The 22,730-nt window shown below is 53.4% G+C and overlaps 1 protein-coding gene across 1 annotated transcript in view; it reads right to left on the reverse strand.

Annotated features, from left to right (window-relative positions):
- The window catches only part of PAX5 (paired box 5), a 152,523-nt gene that overhangs the window by 27,796 nt on the left and 101,997 nt on the right, over positions 1 to 22,730 (reverse strand). Inside the window, exon 8 of the mRNA XM_054727134.1 lies at positions 5,265 to 5,366. Coding sequence (XP_054583109.1) covers positions 5,265 to 5,366 — 102 coding nt within the window. The remainder of the gene's footprint in view (positions 1 to 5,264; positions 5,367 to 22,730) is intronic.

A 22,730-nucleotide genomic window follows, 5' to 3' on the forward strand; every position in this document is an offset into this window, starting at 1 on the left:
TGGCTGAGCTTGGCCACAATCCAGTCTTTCCCTTCCCAGTCTTTCCCTTCCCAGCTGAGGCCCTAGCCCCCAAGCCTGCATGGGGAGGGGCTTAAGGTGGACAAAGGAAACCCACATCTCCTCCTCTTCAGACCTCAGAGCCCGCCCTGCCTCACAGGGCGGGGACCTCAGTTACTGCAGGCAAGGCAGGCTCAGAGAGGTCTTGGAGCTTGTACAAAGTCACACAGCTAAGCAGTGGTGAAGCCACACGCCTTCCACGGTACCCCCCACTTCTCCTGGGGCAACTCCACAGCTCTCCCTCTCTCTGGGCCAGACCCTCCCCTGCACTCCTGACCTGCTTTGCCAATTGTCTGCAGAGGGACCTCACCCGGATGTCTGCTTGGCCTCCAAAAGGTGACAAGTCCAAAACCTAATCGTGCTGACCACCAGCCTCTTCCTCAATCAGGTCCCCTTCGGGCCAACCCCATTCACCCAGCCTGGGCTGGCGGCCATGCCCCCACCCGTGCGAACCCATTCCAGCCACGGCCTCCTCTTCAGATGGCCAAGGACACCTGTCACAGCCTAGCTTAAGGTCCCCCGCCCCCTTCTCCAAGAGGCCTTTCTCAATCGGACCAACCCCAGGCGCCTCTCTGTTTTCTCAGACCTGCAGCATTCAGCGTCTGCCCCGCTCCTGCCTGAAACACTCTTGTTTGTGACTGGGTTCTCTAATTGCCGCTCCCACTGATCCATGGGGTATGAGCTCTGCTGGGCAGCCCTCAGTTTAACGCCAACTCGGCCAGGCCAGCTTTAGGCATGCCAGCTAGGCTTGCCTTCTCACCGCTACACCCAGCTCAGTCCCCTATATACACCATCAGCAGCATCATTGTAATGGACACCTACATGGCACTTAATATGTGCCAGGCAAAGTTCTAAGGCTTCTTACAGATTTTTACATCATTGCATGCTCACTCTTATTACCATCATCCCCATTTCATCGATGAGGAGGAAACTAGGGCACAGAGAAGTTACATAACGTGCCCCACGTCGCACAGCTGGTGAGAAGCAGGCGGGGATTCAGAACCAGGCAGAGCCCATGCTCCTAACCACCCAGCCTCCCTGTGTCACCAGGCCGCTGCCCAGCATCCTCGCTGCCGTGCCAGCACTGGGCTGAGCTCTCGCTGCAGCCCCGCCCAAAGCCCCCCTTCTTATTTCAACTGGGCCAGGCACTCAGCCAGGAACTGGGGCACGGCGGTGAACAAGCAGACATAGCCTGGGACTGTGCAACCCTGTGGACCGCACAGACCCGAGGGGAAGGCACCCGAGGAAGGAGTCAAGCACTGATTGAAATTCCTTCCCTTGTGCTTAGGATCACGAGTGGAAAGAACGGGACACTGTAGGAGAGGAGTGGTGGGGGTCCTGGCTTAGACGGTGTGGTAGGCGGAATAACAGCCCCCCAACACAGATGTCTACGTCCTAACCCTGGGACCTGTGAGCATGGGAGGGTATGTGGCAAAGGGGAATTAAGGTTACTAATGAGCTGACCTGGAGATAAGGAGATTATCCTGGATTACCCAGGTGGATCCGATAAAGCCCCAAGGAGCCTTATGCGTGGAAGAGGGAGGCCGGAGAGAGAACCAGCGGCAACAGTGGGCTGAGGACAAAGACTCAGCCCAGTGACAGTTTTGAAGATGACGATGAAGATGGGGCCTCGAAGCAAGCGATCTGGGCAGTATCTACACGCTGGAGAAGGAACACAGCCCTGCCTGCACCTGGGCCTTCGCCCGGTGAGACCCTGACCTCCAGGACTGAAAGGTGGTAGATTTACCTTGTTTTAAGCCACTTGTTTGTGGCAACTCACTTCAGCAGCGATAGGAAACGAATACATTTTGGGTCAAAGGGAAGACCCCTCTGAGGAGGTGAAACCCACAGGGATGAGGGGGGCAGGGCAGGCTGGGCCAGTCACATGGGAGCAGCGGGGCGGGGATGCGCCCTGGAAGCAGAGGGACTCACACCTGTCCCTCCTTCCTCCCGCCAGGGAGCAGCGGGCCTGCCTCTGCTCGCCTCTTGCTGCTGTTCCAGACCTCCTCACTGGCCCAAGCTCCTGCCCCACCCTCACCCTCACCCTCACCTCCTACTGTCCAAGAAAATAAAAGCCGTCAGTTAACTGAGCAATGTAATTGAAAGGCCCCTGGAAATGATGTGTCCCAATCCATGGCAAGTAGAGTGCCAGGACTGGAGGGACCCACCATACTCCTCGGGCCTCCTGTCAAATAGCATCTTGTCTGTTACAGCCCTGGGGGGCCTCCCTCCCTTAGCAAACACCCACAAAAGGACCTACTATGTGCTAAGGTCCATGAAGGGTGCAGAAGACAAGTAAGGCAGAGGGCCTGGTCCTCAATGAGGTCACCTCCCAGTGGCATAGCTAGCTGGGCCACCAACACAGTGTGCCATGTGGCACAACAAAGCCAAGTGTAAGCCTCTATCCCCAGAGGAGGCCACGCCAGAAGGCTTCATGGGGCAGGTGAGATGCATGTTCAGCCCTGAAGAGTGACAATGGATCCTCACAGGCCGTAGTAGGAAGTGGTCTAAGCTGAGGGCACAGAATCAAGAGGGACACTGACCGGGAAGAGTGAGTTGTGCTGGGAACCAGGAGCGGTCAGGGCTGGGGACAGGCTGGGAAAGGAGGCCAGAAAGGCAAGCTGAGGCCAGACCATGGAGATGCCTGAATGGCAGGCCAAGGACCCGCGCTGTGGAAAGGCGGGCCATCTTTGCTGCGAGCCAACCCTGGGGCAGTTCCTGCAAAGACCCTGCATGCGTACGAGCCCGCGATGTCCCTGAAGCCGTCCAAGAGGCACATTTGGAAACCATGTTGGAGACAGTCCCAAAGCCGTGACTGTGATGTGGACCCTGAGGAACAGGAACCAAGCACCGGGCCCACCTCGTAGGGATTCCCAGCCCTGACAGTGAGAAGAGAAAACGAGAAAGGGAGAAAAGAGAAAGGGAGGGGAGAGACATGCACAAGAGGACACTGTGTACTCACCCCGCCTCTACTTTGGAAACCATCTCAGGGACCACGCCCTGAGCCAACCCTGCAGCAGCCCCTGCCTAGCTGCTGCCACCACAAACGGGCAAGGAGCTGCCATCAGCTCCCCCGGGGGCTCGGCCAGGCCCATGGCCACGTGTAATTAGGGCTGGAGTGATGATGGGGGCCGGAGGGCAGGCTCTGTTTGGATCAGCTCGGGAAAGTTCGGCTGCTCTCTGAACGTGGCCTCTTTGGCGTTGGCAGTGGGGAGGCAGCAGGGCAGCTGGTGGCCTCAGCTGCCAAAATGCTGCCGCCTACCCTCTGGCGTCGCTGAGAAGCTCGCCTTGATGAGCCAGAGCACGCACGGCAGCACAGACAGAGGGAGGAGTGCGGAACTGACCGGCGAAGACCCAGGCACGAGCTGTGCAGCCTTGGAAAACCCCCTAACTGCTCTGAGCCTCAGCTTCCCCTGTTGGAAAACGGGGGGCTACACCCCAGACCAGCCCACCTCGTGGGGTGGCACCATCAGAGGGCTCCCAGGAAAGCACTTTGCATTCATTCAAATGCTGCATAAATTCGAGGGGCCATTAACGGAGATGGCTTGGGATCCATCTCCCGAGGCTGCCCTAACCTGCTCACGGTTGGGACGAGTGGGGGTGGGGTGTGTCCCGCCACCTGTTTGCCTTACGCCTGCGCGTTCCCTGTGCTCTGCACGGGCCTATCCTTGTAGCAGAAAAGGCAAAGGCTTCGCAGGTGTGACCTTGGCAGGCCTCCCCGGCATTGGCACGGCCCAGGGCGGGAGTACACACGGAGGCCACTTCCCATATGTCTCATATTTAAAAGCCATAAATCAAGCTAACAAACCGTTAAATGAAACATGCTCCGTCCTCCTACCTTGTTAAACACATCTTTGTAATAACCTGGAAAGCAGGAGTGAATTTAGAATTCCGGGACCCCTGGGCATCTGTGCCAGGACCTGGCTGCATGGGAGAGCCACCTGAGCTAGGACCTGCCTGCTTCCCTTCCCCAAACCCACTCACACACAAGCTCCGTCCACACCCCCGCGGAGAGCCAGTCCTCAGTCGTGGGGTGCACATGCCTGTGATGTAAGTCAGGGAAGATGCTGGAAGCGTCTTGGTGCTATCTGGACAGGGCCCCGAGGGTGGGCTCGAAGGAGGGGCTCGGGTACTAGGTGGACAGATCCCCTCGGCCCTGCAGACTCTCCATGGTCCATCAGGGGGAGGGGCCTATAAGGCCAGAGTAGGTTCCTCTTGCCTGGGTCTCAGGGGGGTTCACACTGCTCAGGACTCCTACTTGCTGGTTGACTTGGGCCCGTCCCAACCCCTTTCTGGGCTCAATTTCCTCAACAAGAAAGCAGGTGAACGATCCAGCCTCCTACTTCTCAGAGCTGTTGTGAGGCTCCAAAGAGAAGTCCATGGGGTGGGAAAGGGGAGAAATACCAGCTGGCTTCCCACACGCCCCGAGAGAGCCAGCAGTGTGTGCGGGGAGAGGAGCGCCCCTGGAGCCCCAGCGCAGAGTAAGCCGTGTGGCCCCTGTAAGTGACTCAAAACACGGGACCACACGAACCCTGAAAGGAAGTGTAACAACACTTCAACCTGACTTCCCCCCGATCATTTCTTTTAACAAACGGATACTTGGGGTACCCCTGCTGCGCTCATGCCCTTAGCCCGCGGACAGTACCGTTGCTGTGCTGTGCATGGAGGGGCACGTGGTGGCCTCCCTTCCCCTGTCTTGAAAGAAACTGACACGTTGCCGGCCCGGGGGGAGCAGGTTTCAAGGGCCACGGGGTGTTCGGTTTAGAATCAAGTGACAAACCCACCAGGCAGCCTCCTGTCTGTCCTGAGCCCACGGTCCTCAGTCCCAACGCGTGAGGCCGGGGGAGCTCCTCGGGGTTCTCCTGTGTTCACGCCACATGGATCGGACGGGGAAGGGAGGTGGGAGGAGAGGATGGGGGGGCGGGCCCTCACTCCCCAGGCTGGGCGACCCGCGACCAGGTCCTGCACCCCTCTGTGTTCAGACTTCCCAGGTGGCCAATGAGGGCTGTTTGAGTGACAGCCAATAGCCCCCCTCTCTCTGATGTCCCCCCGGGTGCCGCCATTGGCTGGCCGAGAGTGCGGACCTCCGCCTGATTTATTCAGGTCCACTTCTCAGAAGCATAGAGGTCACAAGGGCTGCTCTGGGAGATGCCCCCCCGAAACCCCACCCGCTGCCTGCTGTGGAGACGCCAACGATGCAGACTCACCAGGCACCATCCCTGTCAGCGTCGGTGCTGAGTAGCTGCCCTGTCCGGCGGGGGGGACGTGCGGAGGGTACCCGGGGAGGGTCGTGCTCGCCAAGTCTCGGCCTGAGGAATCAAAGCAACAAATCACAGGGTGAGCGTCTCCGCAGCCAGCTGCTCGTGTCCACAGCTCCCCGGACATCTGCACATTTGTCACGTCTGGGCGCTGAACACCAACATGCCCCCAGCTCCTCACGTCACTCGCATGGACACACACACACACACACACACACGCACACACACACACGCACGCACGCCTCCAGCCACCCTGGCTCCACGCAGCAGGAACAGAGGAACAGGATGGCTCTGCTGTGTCCCTGGGACACCGGCGCTCCAGCGGCTCACCTTGCCCTCTGCCCCCAGTAGAACTTGGGCTTCGGCACCGCCACCCCTTTGCTCTGTTGTGCCCTCTGCTCCTGCTGCACCGGCCCAACGTCACCGCCTTCAGAGACCAGCTCAGACGCCTCCCTCCGCCTCGAACGCCCACAGCTCTGGTCCTCACGGAATTCTTCTGCCTTTGGCCTGAGCCAGTCACTCATTCAATGAAGGCACAGGAAGCGCCTCCTGATACCAGATACTGTGCTGGGCACTGGGGCCGGGAGGCAGGCACTGGCAAGAGCGTGTCCACCTCTGCAGGCTGCGGGGTTCTGGAGAGCAGGGTGACTCCTCATTCACCGCCCACACAACCTGCCTCCATGTATTAATGACAACGACAAACCAAAAATGCTAACATAGAAATGACAAGACACCAGGTCTGTTCTTAGTATTTTAAATTATTAACTCGATTAACCCTCAGCAACTCTTTGAGGTAAGGTACTGATACTACCTCCATTTTACAGGATGCTAGACATGGAAAGGCCAAAGTCCACATGGTTAGCCACTCCACGCCACTGCCTTGCACGTACACCTGGCCGTGCCTCTGACCCCATGTCCAGAGGCCCCACGGGTCTCAGCGGGGACACCCAGGCTGAGCCTTGCCTTCCAGCCACACTGTCCCCACTGCTCATTGGCTCCATCATGAGAATGAAATTCAACTGCGCAGCTTTTGTGGCTATGTGTGTTGGGATGAGAGCCAGGAGCACATCAGAGGAAGCCATATCTGCCTCCTGGGGGACGGAGGGTGTTGTCCAGATAAGAGGCGGCTTGGTGCAGGGGAGCTCGCCTGCCTGCCTGAGATGGATGAGAGGGTCCTGAGAGAGGGTCCTGAGAGAGAAAGGGTCCTCAGCTAATTTGAGGTAAGGCTGGTACTGGAATCCAGCTCTTCAGCTCTTGGGATGGGGTTCTTTCTTCAACGGGGACAGAACCCCAATAATTTCTGCCACTGTTACACATGCTTTAAAACCTTGATTCCAAAAGCAAGGGATTGAAAAATCAGTGCCTCACCAAAGCTTCACTCAGCTCAAGAAGCCGGCTAAAAAAAGCAATAAAATGAACCTAAGGAAAGGAGGAGGAAGGAATTGATCAGGAAAAAGCAGGAAATAACAAATTAGGAAACAGAAAAGCAGACAGAACAATAAATACAACCAAGAATTGTTATTTGAAAAGACCAATAAGATAGATGAACCTAGGAATACGGAGGAGATACAACCAGAGATATGGAAGAGATGATGCTAAAAACCACTTAAAAATGCATGGCTGCTCCGCACTAATAAATGTGGAAATCTCAACTGAAGTAGAATTTTCTAGAAAAACATGAATGATCAAAATTAACTCAAGAAGAGGTAGAAAACATGAATAGCCTAATAACCTTAGAAGAAACATTAAAAGTTTTTTTAAATTATCTTTAAAAATAAGATGCCTCATTCATTTAGCTTCTTGAACAAGTTTTTTGTTTTGAGCAAGATCTTCTTTTTAAGTCTTATTTTATTGTTTAAAGTATTACATATCTTCAAGGGACACATATTTCTGTTAATTTATCAATATACATGCAAAAAAAATCAATCTCACTGATCAAGTAATATTAGAAAAAGAATAGTATACCATGACCAAAAAAGGCTTATTTGGGGTATACAAGGATGATCGATATTAAAGCATTGGTTGGGAAAGCATTTGAATGTATCAAAGGAGGAGAAACATATGATTCTATCAAAGCTATGGAAAAGACATTGGCTGAAACTCAATACTAATTCCTCACAATACCTCCTAGTAAAAAAGAATTGGAGTATGCTGCTTTGATCTGATATTGATCTTAAATCTAGAGTCAACATCATACCAAATTGGTGAAATACTTGAAGCCTTCTTATTAAAGTCAAGAACATGTCAAGGAAACCTGTCATTACTGAAAATTGTTCTGAAAGTGTTAGCCAGTACAAGAAGGCAAGATAGAGACATAAACATTGTGGGGTGGGGAACATCAAAATTATCATTAGTTGGCTATACCTTCCATCTGGAAAAATCACAAGCAAATCAGCTCATTTACGAGAACCAATAAAAACGTTTGCTGAGCCCTGGTTGGTTTGGCTCAATGGATAGAGCATCAGCCTGCGGACTGAAGGGTCCCAGGTTTGACTCCAGCCAAGGGCACATGCCTGGGTTATGGGCTCAATCCCCAGTAGGGGGCGTGTAGGAGGCAGCCAATCAATGATTCTCTCTCATCATTGATGTTTCTATCTCGCTCTCCTTCTCCCTTCCTCTCTAAAATTAATAAAAAATATTTATTTATTTAAAAAAAAACACGTTTGCTGAGATAGCCAGGTCACGGGTGCCGGGAACCAGCACCGTTCTAGATTCACTAGCTCCCTGCTGCCTACTCAATGAGGTACAGATTTTTCAGTTTGGCTTCCAAGGCCCCCCTCCACCTGTGTCCCCCACCTGTGACCTTTCCAGCCTCATCCACTCTGACTGCCCCAGCCATTCCCCACCTGCCCCGTACTTCTTTCCTGCCCCCACGCCTCTGCTCATGACGCTCCCTTTCTACCTGCTCTTCTTTCATTCCCACCAACTAAGCCTTCATCCAGTCTTCAAATGCCACCCTCAAGAGCCAGCTCCTCTGAAGTTTTTCAAGGCCCTTTAAGTATTTGCCTCTTCTGAAGGTCCCCCTGCTCTCCACCCCAATCCTCCCAGGGCAAAGGGGGCACCGGCACTAACAGATGGAGGTGATGATGTCAGTAATGATAGGACAGCACTGACCAGTGCCCGGCACTAGTGCTTACTCCTTTCTACACACTAACTCACTTTATCATCCTAACCACTCTCTGAGGGCTGAGCAGTGATCATGCCCACTTTATAAAAAAGGGAACTGCGGAAGGAAGACGTGAAGTCACTTGCCTAAGGTCACACAGCTGGTAGGAAAGAGAGCGGAGATTTGACCCCAGGTTGGGGAGCTCCAGCCTGAGCTTCTTGGGTGGGGGTGGGGGTGAGGGTGGGTGGGAGAAAAGCCAATAAGGAAGGCTGAGAACTAGAGGTTAGCTGGAAAGGATGGGCAGATTAAAGCAGGAAAGAGGGTGTGGTCGAAGATGGGCTGTCAGAAGCCAGATCAGAAGGTGGGTGTCCATTGGGAATGAACTCATCAGTATTTAGTCTCCACGGGGGCAGGCCTGCACAGCCCCGGGCACACAGCAAGTGCTCATAACTTCGCCATCCAAGGCCTCTTTACTGATCCGAGCCCCAGTTTTGCTACTGAACGGCTGTGGGACACTGGGCAAGCCTTTTGCTCTGGTCACCAGCCTTTCCCAATTTTCAACAAGAGCTCTGAGCTCAGTGATAGCCAGGAGCCCATACTGGTCTGTGTGTGCATACACACGAAGGATAATTTGACTGTGAGTAGATTTTTCTACCTTAAAGTTCGACTTTAAGCGCCCGCAGCTCTGGAGCCTCCACAATCAACCCTGCACTGTGAGCGGCTGCCTGGAGGGCTCCGATGTCTCCTTGGACAGGGGCAGGCTGTGCTCCGCGCTTCCAGCCTCGGCGGGGCCTGGTGTCAGCTCCAGCAGCGGTTCAGGACTTGGCCATCCGGCTGGGAACTCATTCCATCCCCCGTCCCTCCTCCCTGAGCACAGTGAGGACCTGACAATTGGCCGCATGAATCTGACAAATAACTCTGCCTCCGAGTCCCGTCACTGGGGGCTCCCCTGTACTGTCCACGGCTCCAGTTCCACCCAGCGTATGTCCCGAGGCCCAGAGGCTGCCGCCTGAGGCTGCACGTCCCTTCCTTGGACTGGCCACCAAAGCAGAGTCTGCGTTATCACCTGTGGTGTGGTGGGCAAAGAAGGGAGCAACTGGCATCTGTGTCGTCTCTGGGTACCCGAGCCCCTCCCACCTCGGTGCCAGGCACAGGGGTAGGCAGTTCATAGACATTATTCCACTTAATCCTCATGGCTTGTAAAATCCCCAGTCAACTTCATGAGACCGGGAGGGGAAAATCACAGGGCGCTGACCCGCAGCTCAGAAAGGACAGGAAGGCAGCAGAACACAGCAATGAGGAGCGTCCCCTCTGCCAGGCTCCACTCCTGGCTCTACCGCTCATGGCCACGTGGTCCTGAGAGAGTTCCTCCCTCATTCTGAGCCTCGGTTTCCTCGTCTGTAAAATGAGGCTAATAATAGCCAACATTAATCTAGCGCAAACAACAGCTAACACAGAGAGAAAACTATTATCCACTTATTCCTTCAATAGCCCTATTAGAGAGCTACTATTATCCCTATTCTGCTGTGGGGAAACTAAGGCACAGAAAGTTTAAGTAACCTGCTCACAGTCACACAGATGGTAAGGAAGAAAGGCAGGTTTCAAACCCAGGCAGTCTGGCTGGCAAACCTGCATGCTGCAGCCCGTGCTGTGCCACCTTGGCAGCAAGAACAAAACATGCCTCTTCCGTGGGGCATTCTGGGGGTCAGCGAGAAGCATGTAAACACGTGGCACAGTGCCAGCCCTGAGCCTTGTGGGAGACTGGCTTATTGGCTGCAACCCTTAACCCCATCCTTATAACATCATCTTGAAAAATAAGTGGTAATTGGACTAAAAAAAAAAATGTAGGGAAAATATAATATTAAACTTTTAAAAACCAGATAAATTAAAAATAATCATTTAAAAATAAGTAAAACCAAATTAATTTAGTTTTATGAAAACCTAAAAAGAAACCCTTTGCAGTTCCTCCTCCTGGAGGCAGCTTGCTTCTCCGCCCCTTCCCTTTGGGCTCGGCCATGTGCTGGCTTTGGCCAGTGGGACGTGACAGGCATTCGGCGAGCAGAAGCTTGTCACATGCTTGTGCTGCTGGGTGTGCCTCTCTGTACCTCTCCCCTCGCCGTGACAGCAGGCCCTGGCCAGCCACTACAAGGAGGAAGGGCGACTTGTGGAGCAGAGATGGACCCAACCTACAACTGCCGTCAAGCCCAGCCCAGATCAGCCAACCCCCAGGAGCAGGAGCAGGAAGAGACCATGGTGGTGTTAAGTCCTGAGCTTTGGGGTGGTCTGCTAAGCATCGGTGCTGTGGCAATAGCTGATTGATACAGGACGTCCTAAATGTCACCCGCTCTTGTTTTCATCATGCTGCCTGGGACTTCCTAAGGACACCTATCCAAATCTGAGTCGAGGCTGGACACCCCGGTGGGAAAACCCAGCGTGGAGTGAAGCCTCAAATTTGTTCTGATGGCCTGTGAGGACGCTCTCGGCAGTGAGCTGGGGGTTCTGTGACCTTGGAGTGTATGGGCACGTTCACCTTCTCAGTCCCTCCTCTAACATGTCTCAGGCACGTCACCAAGGCTGGGGATGCTCAACGACCAGTCAGCACAAGGCCCCTGCACTGGCTGGCACACAGTAGGTGCTCAGAAATACCTGCCAAGATGAAATTGGAGGAGACGGGGCGCGTTCAGGGTGGTATGGCTGTACGCTGCTGAGGTGAAATTAATCAGACATTGGTTCTACCCTCTGAAAGCAACTTTGGTTCCTGTCTCACCAACATCTCAGAAAGCCCTTTGTCACGAACGCCACAAAATAAACAGGCCTGATTTATCTGATTCTGCTTAGATGCAACTTTTTCTCTTTCATACAGCCCGTTTCTAGGTAGGCTCTCTCTATGTGCACTAATGGGGGGAAATGTGAATCCAATTAACTTCACATTTAGCTCATAATGAACTTATCTCATTTTGCTACCAGCTCGGTTCTCATCGTGTGGCAGTAATTAACCACTGGGGGTTGTCACTCCCAGACACATGACATGGAGATCCTCCCAGCCCCTCTTCAAACCCTTACAGAATTCATTACCCTGACAGTGTGAAAGCCCTTCACTTTGAATACCACAGGGCACCAGCCGAACTCCCCCCTCTGCCCACCTGACTGTGTGTGAGCGAGGGGAAGAAGAGAGAAAGCCACTGAGAAGCCATGAGTTATTGTGAACAACATGGGAGGTGGGGGCAGGATGCTGGCGGTGGCTCGATGCCCAGAGAAGGTCTGCCGGCCTCGACGGCCCTGGGCTGGGGGTTCTGCCCAGAGGAGGGCCATCTCCACAGACAAGGCCCAGGCGGAGCTGGTTGGCAGAGGCAAATGCTCTCACAAAATGGCGATCAAATCCACTGGGGACTTTTAATGCCCAGGAAGCCTGCACATTCCAGGAAGGGGCATCGGTAACTTGCTGGGTGACCTCAGGTAAGTTCCACCTCTCTCTGGGCCTTGGTTTTCCCACCGGAATGCTCAAGCAGAGAGAACAGATGGTCTCTCAGGGGTTTCCTGCTCCAACATTCCCTAAGTCAGAGGCATCACTTGACTGCCGTGGTGATGGCACTGGAGGCTGGTGCTGGCTGCTGTAGAGCTGGGTAGTGCCTGCCCACCTTGCCTCTCCTCAGCTCTGGCTAGTTTGCAAAAGAAGCTAGAAGTCAGGTTTCATTTCATTTGGGAATCTCCTGTCTGTGTGGATGCTGGCGCTAATCCAGTTTTTGAAATATACAGGAAGGCCAAAGAAAACTTGAACAAGGGCCATGTGTAGCCCTCAGACTGTCAATTTTCAACCTTTATCCATCCCCCAAAGCCCTCAAGTCTTGCCATCTCCCTTTTTTTTTTGTGGGCGACAGCACCAGCCTCCCAGCCATGCCAGCTTCAAAGACACCCTCCTCCCTCATGTCCAGTCAGTCCCCAAGCCCCTCCCGACTCGCCATTCCCCGGTGCCCTCTCTGTGGTCCTGATCTTCCCAGGTCAGCTGGCTCTTCCCTTTCCCCTGTTTCCTTCCAACCTCCTCCCAGGCTCCAGGCTCCAGGCTCCAGGCTCCACGCTGTGGACTGGACTTCCTATCAGGGCTCCTCTCCCAGCGCCCAGCCACGGAACCACTCAGCTCGCCCTGCAGGACAAAGTGGAGCCATGCAGGAACTCAGTGGGGGCTCCAAAGCCAAAGCTCCGGTTCTGTCTCAGTGCAACCATTTCACCGGAACCGGCAGGCACTTCTAGGACATTTTCCCAGAAAGCCTTTCCTCAGAGTCACGGAGCCATGCGAAACCTTTTTTGGGTGTAAAGAAACATTATTAAAACTTTCAAAAACAGGTCCTAAAGGTGGGAAGCACAGCCTTCAATGTAACAGGCACACCCAAGACTCATGCCTCTAAGAGAATGTACCTGTGTTTGACGATTCTTTACTATTTGATTAGAGCCCAGACACGGGGAAGTTAGAAGATTTCTATCAGGCAGAAAAGATGACCCAAAAGTTAACCCATAGGATATTACCCAAGTTTGTATCTAATCTAGCAATTTTATTGAACTTTTTTTTCAAATGCCATTCCCGCTGGACAATATAAACCCTAGTTTCTGAAATACTCTTGGAACCACTTTTATCTTTTTATAGGTTCCCTCATTAACTTATCCTATATAATAAAAGGCTAATATGCAAATCAACCGAACAGCAATATGACTGGTTGCTATGATGTGCACTGACCACCAGGGGGCAGACGCTCAACGCAGGAGCTGCCCCCTGGTGGTCAGTGCACTCCCACAGGGGGAGCGCCACTCAGAAGCCTGGCTCATGGCTGGCAAGCACAGTGGCGGTGGCAGGAGCCTCTCCCACCTCTGCGGCAGCGCTAAGGATGTCTGACTGCCGGCTTAGGCCTGCTCGCCCCCTGCCCGCCGCCGAATGCACGAATTTCATGCACTGGGCCTCTAGTGAGCTGAATGAAATCTTCACAGGTGTTCCCTCTACATAACACATGGGTTATGTTCTTAACTTTTAAAAACTATACTTTGACGCTTGTTATAGAAAAAAAGTCAACCGTGCTTGAGTGACATGCGCTGAGATTTTCAACCAACACCAAAGCAGATGACAGGGTCCTGTCACCTGAGGGGAGAGGGAAAGAAACAGCCCAGCACACGGGACACAGGGAGGGGTCGGTCCTGCCACAAAAACCCCGGTGTATGTGTACACGTAGTGTGTACACCACTGGGCTCCTTCCTCCCAGCTGGCGTTTGAAACGTGTGACAATTGGAACAGGGGCTGCTCTGACATCTCCCTTTGTCCAGACTTGCCATGAGTGAAGAGTGGGCTGAGCCCTAAACGGTTTGGCTCAGTGGATAGAGCATCGGCCTGCGGACTGAAGGGTCCCAGGTTCAATTCTGGTCAAGGGCATGTACCTTGGTAGTGGGCACATCCTCAGTAGGGGGTGTTGCAGGAGGCAGCTGATCGATGTTTCCCTCTAATCGGTGTTTCTAATTCTCTATCCCTCTCCCTTCCTCTCTGTAAAAAATCAATAAAATATATATATATTTTAAAAAAGAGTGGCCTGAGCCGGGAGGTGCACGGTGGGTATCACACGTAGAGGGAAAGGCTGGCAGTGATGTTACACCCCAACTCGCCTGGGCACAATGGACATGCTCACTGCTGATGAGCCGTATGGTGTCATTACAGTGGACCTGGCTGGCTGCTAATGACAGGTATATGAGCCATTTGTGGAGGTGGTGTTATTTACTTAGAAAAAATAACCCTAAATTTCTTTTCTCAAAATTACTTTATCCCCACCTGTAACTAACTCTGACTGGCCTCCCTTTAATTGTCCTGGCTAAAGATCTAACCTGGAATCGGAGAGTGGGGAAGGCAACTCTGACGACTCATTCATCAGGGCACTGTTTACTTTACAGTCTCTACTCTCCCGAGTCCTTCATTTAGACCAACCTCGGCCACTTCCCTGGAGTCACTGGAAACTTCCAGGCTCCGACCCTGTATTTCAGTTCCGAGGGTGTTTGAATTTCACCTGCCTGGCGTTTTAGAGCACACACTGGGGCCCAGTCAATATTTCCATGCACAGTTACGACCTGATCGTCCTCGAACTAGCAATGTTGGTTCGACCCACTAAACCGACAAAGGCAGGGTTCTAACGAGCAAGGCTGCAGAGCGCTGCCTCTCCGGGCCCCGGGCCTCCTGCCAGGACAGGCACTGCTCCAGAGGCGAGGGGAGCCAGTATTTCAGCAGGGGAACGCTGGGGCCAACTGGGGGCTAGCTCATGTCTTCGCTCACACACGCATGCATTGTCTGGTACCTACCACTAAGCTCTAAGCACCTTCCTGAGTGCTCCGGAGGACCTGGGAGATGATGGTAATAGTAACAGTAATGTCCACAACGGTAACAATTAGCGTTTGTTCAGCTCTTGCCATGTGCCAGGCACCATTCTAAGTGTTTTGTGTGTATCATCTCATTTAAGTATCATAGCCACCCTGGGAGAGATAAATCTTTATAATCCCCAATTTGCAGATAAGATGCCCAGCTAGAAAGAGGTGGAGGTGGATGCAAACTGAGGCCACCTGATGCCAGAGTCGTGCCTTTACCACCCACCTCCCTGCACTGCTCTGCTTTAGTGGGTGAACTGCAAAATACAGAACACACCTCCCCTTTGACCAGCAATTCTAATTCTAGGACTTTACCTATGGAAATACACAGAAAACTACGCCCAAGTTTTACATTTTATGAGAGCAAGGGAAGGAGGGAGAAAGGGAGGGAGGGACGGAGGGAGGGAGGGAGGGAGGGAGGGATGGAGGGAGGGAGGAAGAATAGGAGGGAGGGAGGGAAGGAGACAATCCCAGATTCTACCATAATGGCAGGGTTAAATAAATTATGACACTTCCCTATGATGGAATAACACACAGTTTGAAAAACAGTGAGGTCGATCTGAATGTGTGGATTGTGGAAAGAGCACCAAGATCCATTACTGAGTGAATAAAACAAAGGGCAGAAGAACACTAAGTAGAGTAGGATTCCACTTGTGCTACTAAAAGATAGATAAAATCTATGTGCTGATAGATGTCTAAAAATGTGACACAAGACATTGTTCCCTTTGGGGCGGGGGACTAGGAATGGCAGGACTGAGGTTGGGGGAAGGAGAGTTCCTTTCCATTGCCTATTTTTTCGTATGGTTTGAATATTTAACTACATGCATGTATTACTTTTTATTTGAAATTAACTTTTTGATTTAAAATTAACTTTATCTTAAGAACCAGACAGTGTCTGTGCCCCCGAGGGGCTCGCTCACAGGCTCCAAGGGGAGATAATAATGAATCCAAGGTGCTCGGAGAGCACGGCTCCTCCCTGCCCCCTGCTCCCACCTCTGCAGCTCTCGGGCCAGAGCTGTCACAGCGGGGACCGCTTGCTTTCAAGGGCAGCATCATGATGCCAGGAGCACCTTGGTCAAGTCACAGATTCACAGCCCGTGGTCCCCCAGGCCTCCGCCACGTCAGCATCCAGCCCTGACAAGGGCAGTAAATACAGTGATACCCCGCCGATCCAAAACGCGCCATCGGGCTACCTCAGCCCCGACAATCTGGCTGTGATTGGCAAAAGGTGGGCACAAAGCCTGCCCTAGAGCCCCTCTGGGCACCACCTCTGGGGACCCACTCATCATTGGCACACGGTTCCAGGGAGCTCACTGGCTTGGTTTTCCAGCCCCAGCAGCTTGAAAACAATAAAATAAGAAAGAGAGAGCTTTCTAGAGCCAGGCAACTTGACATGAGGAGAAGTGACAGAAGACAGGTGAACAGCAAGGATGGAGACAGGGAAACAATATAATCAGACTTAAGGTATCCCAACCTCAGCCGTCTGGGGTGGAAGGGCAAGCCGCCTGCTTGCAGACCTCTGTATCTGGCCAGGCTCAGTCATGCCACAGAGATGACGCTGGGTGCTGTCATGGGAGGAGGTGGACTTATGTCACTCCAGCATAATGATGTGTATCCGTTATGCGAGAAACTGATAGGACAAACCAGTGTTTTGAGAGGTGGCTGGGACCCATATAATCATAAGTAGCAGGTGGAGAAGAGCTCAGTTGTCCATCTGGTCCAGGATGTGTCCCTGGAGAACCCTCGTACAGTGCGGGGCAACAGCAAAGGTCGCCCGGAGATTAGACTGCTGATGGAGACCCTCCATGCCTCCACTCCTCGCTACCGTATGCTCCCCCGCTGGCTGGAGGGTACCGAAAACGTCTCTTTGCCCCACGATGTTTCAGAATCCTGAAGTCCCATGGCCAGAGTGAAACGTGGAGATTAAACAGTCCCGCAATCCCCTCCCCAACTCCGGGCCAACAGTATTGCATCCCATTTGCCCACCTCCAGGTCGCTAATGCAGAACACACTTCCCAAACCTGACGGTTCGGAAAGTCCTCCTTCCCGGGAGTTGGAGTCGACATAAACTGGGTGATGGGTGACTCCCAAGTGGAAACGGAAGGAGGACATGAACACACAGAAAGCGTCCCGTTCCCCTGAAGCGGCCTTCCAGGTTGGGGGACGTTGCATCTTTGTAAAAGGGGGGCAGTATGGCAAGACAGAGACAAGCGCCCCAGGCTGGCAGCCTCCATCCGGCCCCTGGCTCCACACTTGCTGGAAGTGTGATCTTGAGTGAGTGGCGTAGCCTCTCTGCGTCTGTCTTCTCATCTCTGAATAAAGAGAATCCTATCTGCCTTGTAGAGCTGTTGCACGGGTTAAACGAACGAATGCATGTAAAGCTCCTGGCACCGGGCTGGGCACAGAGAGGACAGTCAGTAATGCCACCCACCACTATGTGTGCCCACAGTACCACCGAATCTGCGTGCGATGGGTAATGATAGTAGCTGGCCCTGTTGAGCAATTTCTCTTTGCCAGGCACTCTTCTATGTGCCTTGTGCACAGTATCTCATGGAATCATCAGAGCAATCTACGGGCAGAAGTTATTGTCGTTGCTGCTGCAGTGGTGGCGGTGGTGGTGGTTATTGGAAGGCTGAATGAGCCTAGTGGTTCAGAGCAAAGGCTCTGGGAGCAGACTGCCCGGGTTCAAATCCCAGCTCTGCTACTTACTAGTTGTTTTTGTAACTTTGGACACAATTATGACACAGTTTCCTCATCTATAAAGTGGGGCTGATGATAATATCACCTTCTCGAGACTGTTCAAAAGGATTAAAAAGTTAGGATATATAAAGCACTTAAGAGAGGTGCCTGGCCCAAAGGGCTCCCCCAAGTTCGCTGTGGTATTACTTCCAATATTCAGAGGAGGCGACTGAGGCTGAGAGAGGTGAGATAACTCGCCCAAGGTTGCACAGGCAGAAAATGGGGTGGGGTGGAGGAGGACTGGATACCCAGGCCGCCTAAGGTCCTGACCACCAGGTTATACATCTAGGAAGGGTTGGGAATGAAGTCAAGCGTGGTAGGCGGGGTCTACTGAACCTTTCAAGCTCGAGGGTAAGGTCAGGGCTGGAAGACCGAGTGTGAAGGTCCATGAGGCCCAGCCAGCCCTGGACTCGGGGTCAGAAAGCTCTGTGCCTTTTTATTGTGCCTTCAGACAGGTCCCCTCCCCGCCCTGAACATTCTCATCTGTGTACCAGAGTCTTAATCCCAGGTCATCCAAGATGCTCGGAGAGCACGGCTCCTCCCTGCCCCCTGCTCCCACCTCTGCAGCTCTCGGGCCAGAGCTGTCACAGCGGGGACCGCTTGCTTTCAAGGGCAGCGTCATGATGCCAGGAGCACCTTGGTCAAGTCACAGATTCACAGCCCGTGGTCCCCCAGGCCTCCGCCACGTCAGCATCCAGCCCTGACAAGGGCAGTAAATACAGTGATATCCCGCCGATCCAAAATGCGCCATCGGGTCATCTCAGCCCCGACAATCTGGTTGTGATTGGCAAAAGGTGGGCACAAAGCCTGCCCTAGAGCCCCTCCGGGCACCAGCTCTGGGGGCCCACTCATCATTGGCACACGGTTCCAGGGAGCTCAGTGGCTTGGTTTTCCAGCCCCAGCAGCTTGAAAACAATAAAATAAGAAGGAGAGAGCTTTCTAGAGCCGGGCAACTTGACATGAGGAGAAGTGACAGATGACAGGTGCCTATTTTTTTCTCCATGGTTTGAATATTTAACTACATGCATGTATTACTTTTTATTTGAAATTAACTTTTTGATTTAAAATTAACTTTATCTTAAGAACCAGACATGCTAGAGACATGAAGATAGCATATATTACTCAGTTCTCTGCCTACCACATCTGTCTAGCTGACGGCCCGTTTATTTAAGAAATCGTCAACAAGTAAAATCTAAGCCAGAAAAGCCTCGGCCAGGCTTCTGACCTCTTCACAAACCCCAAACCAGAGGCTCAGCTGGTCCACTTTTGGCCCAGAGGGCAACACGGCAGTGATGTCACGGAGAGCCCGACTTGGAACCAAGACAGCCCAGCCACGCCTCTGATCATTTCCCCAAACCACGCAGCGAGGCCCCGGCTGCTAACTGCCCAGGGGCCCACATGGAAGGCAGGCTGGGCAGGTGCGCTTTGCCAGGGAAAACCAAGCTACCCCACAGAGGCACCTCCCAGGGTGCCTGGCACATTAATGTGCAGCAGAGAACACGCGTTAAATCGCCCTGCTGGCTGGCTCTGTGGGCTGCCCAATCGCCGGCCTGTCCCTCCCTTTCTCTCCCCTCCCAGAGGGGCCAAGACGTGTATAGGAGCTTCTGAGACACCCAATGTAGCTCGGGCTCTGCCAGCTATGGGATCACCCCTGCCCCGCCTCCCTCACGGGCCATCGGGAGCCCCAGATGGGATCGCAGGAGAGAACACCCAGGGTGGGGGTTCTACTGAGCAGGAGTCAGTCAGGCCTGGGTTCAACTTGCCGCTTATTCACCATTTCAGCTGGGGAAACTGAGGCTCAGAGAGAAGACATGTCCTGGCCAAGACCACACAATTAGCAAAGAGCAGACCTACGGTTCCACACCAGCAGTCAGGTCTCAGTAGGCAGCGCTCCTCAGAAGGATGGGGAGCGGGGCTGGGCAGTCGGGGCAGGATGGCCAGTACAGTGGGTCCCTCACACCAGCTGACGAGCCGCAGCAGGTGGTGTGCTTGGGCCTTGGTCTAAGCTTCCTCCGCCAGTGGCCGAGGTTGGGGTGAGGCAGGTGGAACACTGGGGCGTAAGGTGTCAGAACTGGGGTTTCAGAGGTGGGAACTGAGGGCCAGGCTGAGCAGAGGAAATACATGTTCTGTGAGCGGGCTTCACAGTGGCCTGAAAACCACTTTCGAATCGGGGAGCACCTGAGCCCAAAGGACACTCAAGGTCAGCCGGGGCAGGGGTTCCAGCTGTGTTCCTCTGGACCTCCTGGGGGACTGGCACCCCCCAAACCAATGAACCTCGATTCTGACTGGTTTACATAAATGAAGGGCTGCCCAGGAAGGTCTTACCTGAATAAAAGTTTTCTTGACAAAGCAAGTGTAACAATTTAGCAATTGTTGGAAAATCTCTGATTGTCCAGACTGCCGGTGAGTGAAGAAGCCCCTGCGAGGGCCAGGCCTTGCCCAGAGAGCGTGCCCAGCCGGGCCTGGGCCCTAGAACCACCATGGCTCTCAATCCAAATGCCCTTTCCTCGCTTTTCTATCCCTTTCCTGCCTCCACCGAACACCCCTCAAGTTCAAGAAACTGACTCTCGGTTATTTTTCTTCCAGTAGCCCAGGGCTCGGATGTTCCTGATGAAGCAGAAAGAGCAGTGTCCCCTGTGAGCCGACCTAAGGGTGCAGGCTCCGCACCCTCGGGCTCCGCAGGCCTGGCTGAGGTCCGCAGGGGCTCTGGAGCGGGAGAGGGCTCAGCCCTTGTCAGGGAGCAGGTGCCCAGAGTGACCTGGAGCCAGGGGGGCAAGGGCACTGGGTTCCTGCCAGGAGCCGGTTCCAAACTTGCCGTGTGTGTGTGTGTGTGTGTGTGTGTGTGTGTGTGTGTGTGTGAGAGAGAGAGAGAGAGAGAGAGAGAGAGAGAGAGAGAGAGAGAGAGAGAAAGAAAGAAAGAGGCTGATTGAGTTGGTCACATCTTTGTATTTATTGTCCCTGTTGGTCCAGGAAGGTAGGGGGACCACACACAAGAATCAGATTCCACGGAATTTGCCACTGGCTTCCAGCTACCATGCTACCAACACATGACGGTACCTCACTGAGCCTCACTTCCCAAATCTACAAAATGGGAACATACTCCTTGCACTGCCTCCCAGGGTTCCTGGGCTTTGGAGAGGGGGAGAGAAGGAGAAGGAGAAGAAGGAAGAAGGCAGAGCCTTTTGGTTAAAGGTTGGAAACATTCAAATGTGCATCAGCTTGAGTTTTAAAGTCCGACAGGCCAGTGCTTGCCACCCCAGCCAACTGCCTACTGTTTATGTGACCTTGACAGGTTACCGCGTGATCTGTGCCCTCCGTTTCCTTGTCTACAAAAGGGGAACAATAACACCCAATTCACAGGGCGTCTTGAGGTCTGAGCCAGGCCACCCAGGAGACGGAGCCACATGGAGCCGGGACTCATGGCCGTGGCGCAGTAAAGACCTCTTGTCTCCCCTCGGGCCCGGCCCCAGGTCCCCTCCCATCACCTTCTGCTCAAGCCATCCCCACCAAAATGAACCTACTGGGCAGGACGGCTCAGAGAATTAAAGCACGCAATCAAACAGCTTCTTGACGGGAAATGCTTTGGAAATTTTCGGCTTCATTTACTTCTCAATCTAATTTTGTCCTCGGATGCACATTATGCGCAAGATGGGATCTCATGTGGTTTGCACTCCGCACACCAGCAGGAGGCGTCTCAATTGCTGCTCGCGTCTCTCCTCGCCCATGAGTGGCATAATGAGGGCGCCCAGCAGGCTCCAGGGTGCCCCTGGGCAAGAAGGCCTGGCCTGGACATCCTGGCACCCACAGGCCCAGCTTCTCCCACCAACGCCCCTGGAGTGGAGGTTGGGGGTATCATCAAGTTACAGCCCCTTTACATCCACAGCCAACTCTGGCCACAGCTCAGACTGCCATCGCCACCCACCCTCACCTGTCTCCTGGCTGGGCCCAGCCTCCTCCAATAGGCAGTCCCCTCTACAGAAGGACCTGCACTCCTCAGCTCCCCCCCTGAATGGCCCCCCACAGCCTCCGGATCTAGTCCGAACCTCTCGCTGACCCCCATTCTTACTGGAGTAGTGTAGGCTCCAGGCCCCCACCCCACTCTGCTGCCTTAACCTTGCCCCAGGCGTGAACAAATGTTGCTGCCGTGCCCCCGACAGCACTCAGCAAAAGCCATCTATGTCACCTCCTGGGGAAAACATTCCCAAGAGGCCCCACCCTGCCCTGCCCACCCACAGCTCTGCCTTCCCTCCTCGGTGCCCTCAGAGCCCCTGTGCCCAGCTCCACGGCACAGCGTTTGTTGGCTGTTGGTAGAGACACTAGACTGGACCCTTCCGTGGCCGGGACCACGTCCTATTGATCTGTTTCCCTGTGGTGCCGGCACAATGCTTGGCATACAGCCGGGGCCAAACAAATGCTTCCTGGTTTGTTCACTCATTTGCTCAGAAAACCTTTCCCAATCCACTCTTCTGGGCCAGTGCTGTGCCCACTGTTGGGCATTCTGTGCCCTTAAGATCAGGAGCCCATCATCTGTTTATGTCTTCCTCTATCTCTTTTTTCAGTGTCCTGTAGTTTTCTGCGTATAGGTATTTTACCTCCTTAGTTAAGTTTATTCCTAGGTATCTTAATTTTTTTTGGTGCAATGATAAATGGGATTGCTTTTTTAGACTGGACTTGTATGCATGCATATAAGCCTAACCCAATGGACAAGACAACAGGGGGGGGGGGCATGAGTGGGAGGGATGGGAAGCTAATGGGGGGAGGATAAGGACACATATGTAATACCTTAATAAAAAAAAAAATAATAATAATAATAAGAGCCCAATAGGCAGCACTTCCTATCCTCCCCGCTGGAGAAAAGCCACCAGCCAAAGCTCAGCAGCCACCCAAGTTCTAGCAAAGGGGAAAAGCTCCCAGACACCCCCACAACCTCCCAAGGTGGGACTTTGCCACAGGATCCTCGCTTGCTTCTTCCCCCAGGCCAGTCGCACGAAAAATCACCCAAATCCTGGAAACATAGCCCAACCACGGAGGCTTCTGGTCCAGACTCCTCTCCTCACTAAGGCTTCCCTGGAGTCCAGTACAGCTGTTTCCCCCTTCCTCACAGTGGTGTCCTGTGCAGCTGTCCTTGGGTTTGAATTTAATGACGCTTCAAATCCTATGGGAAGGAGTTGACTCGAGTTGGT

Source organism: Eptesicus fuscus, chromosome 15 (genome assembly GCF_027574615.1).
Source record: "Eptesicus fuscus isolate TK198812 chromosome 15, DD_ASM_mEF_20220401, whole genome shotgun sequence".
Classification (NCBI taxonomy): Eukaryota; Metazoa; Chordata; class Mammalia; order Chiroptera; family Vespertilionidae; genus Eptesicus; species Eptesicus fuscus.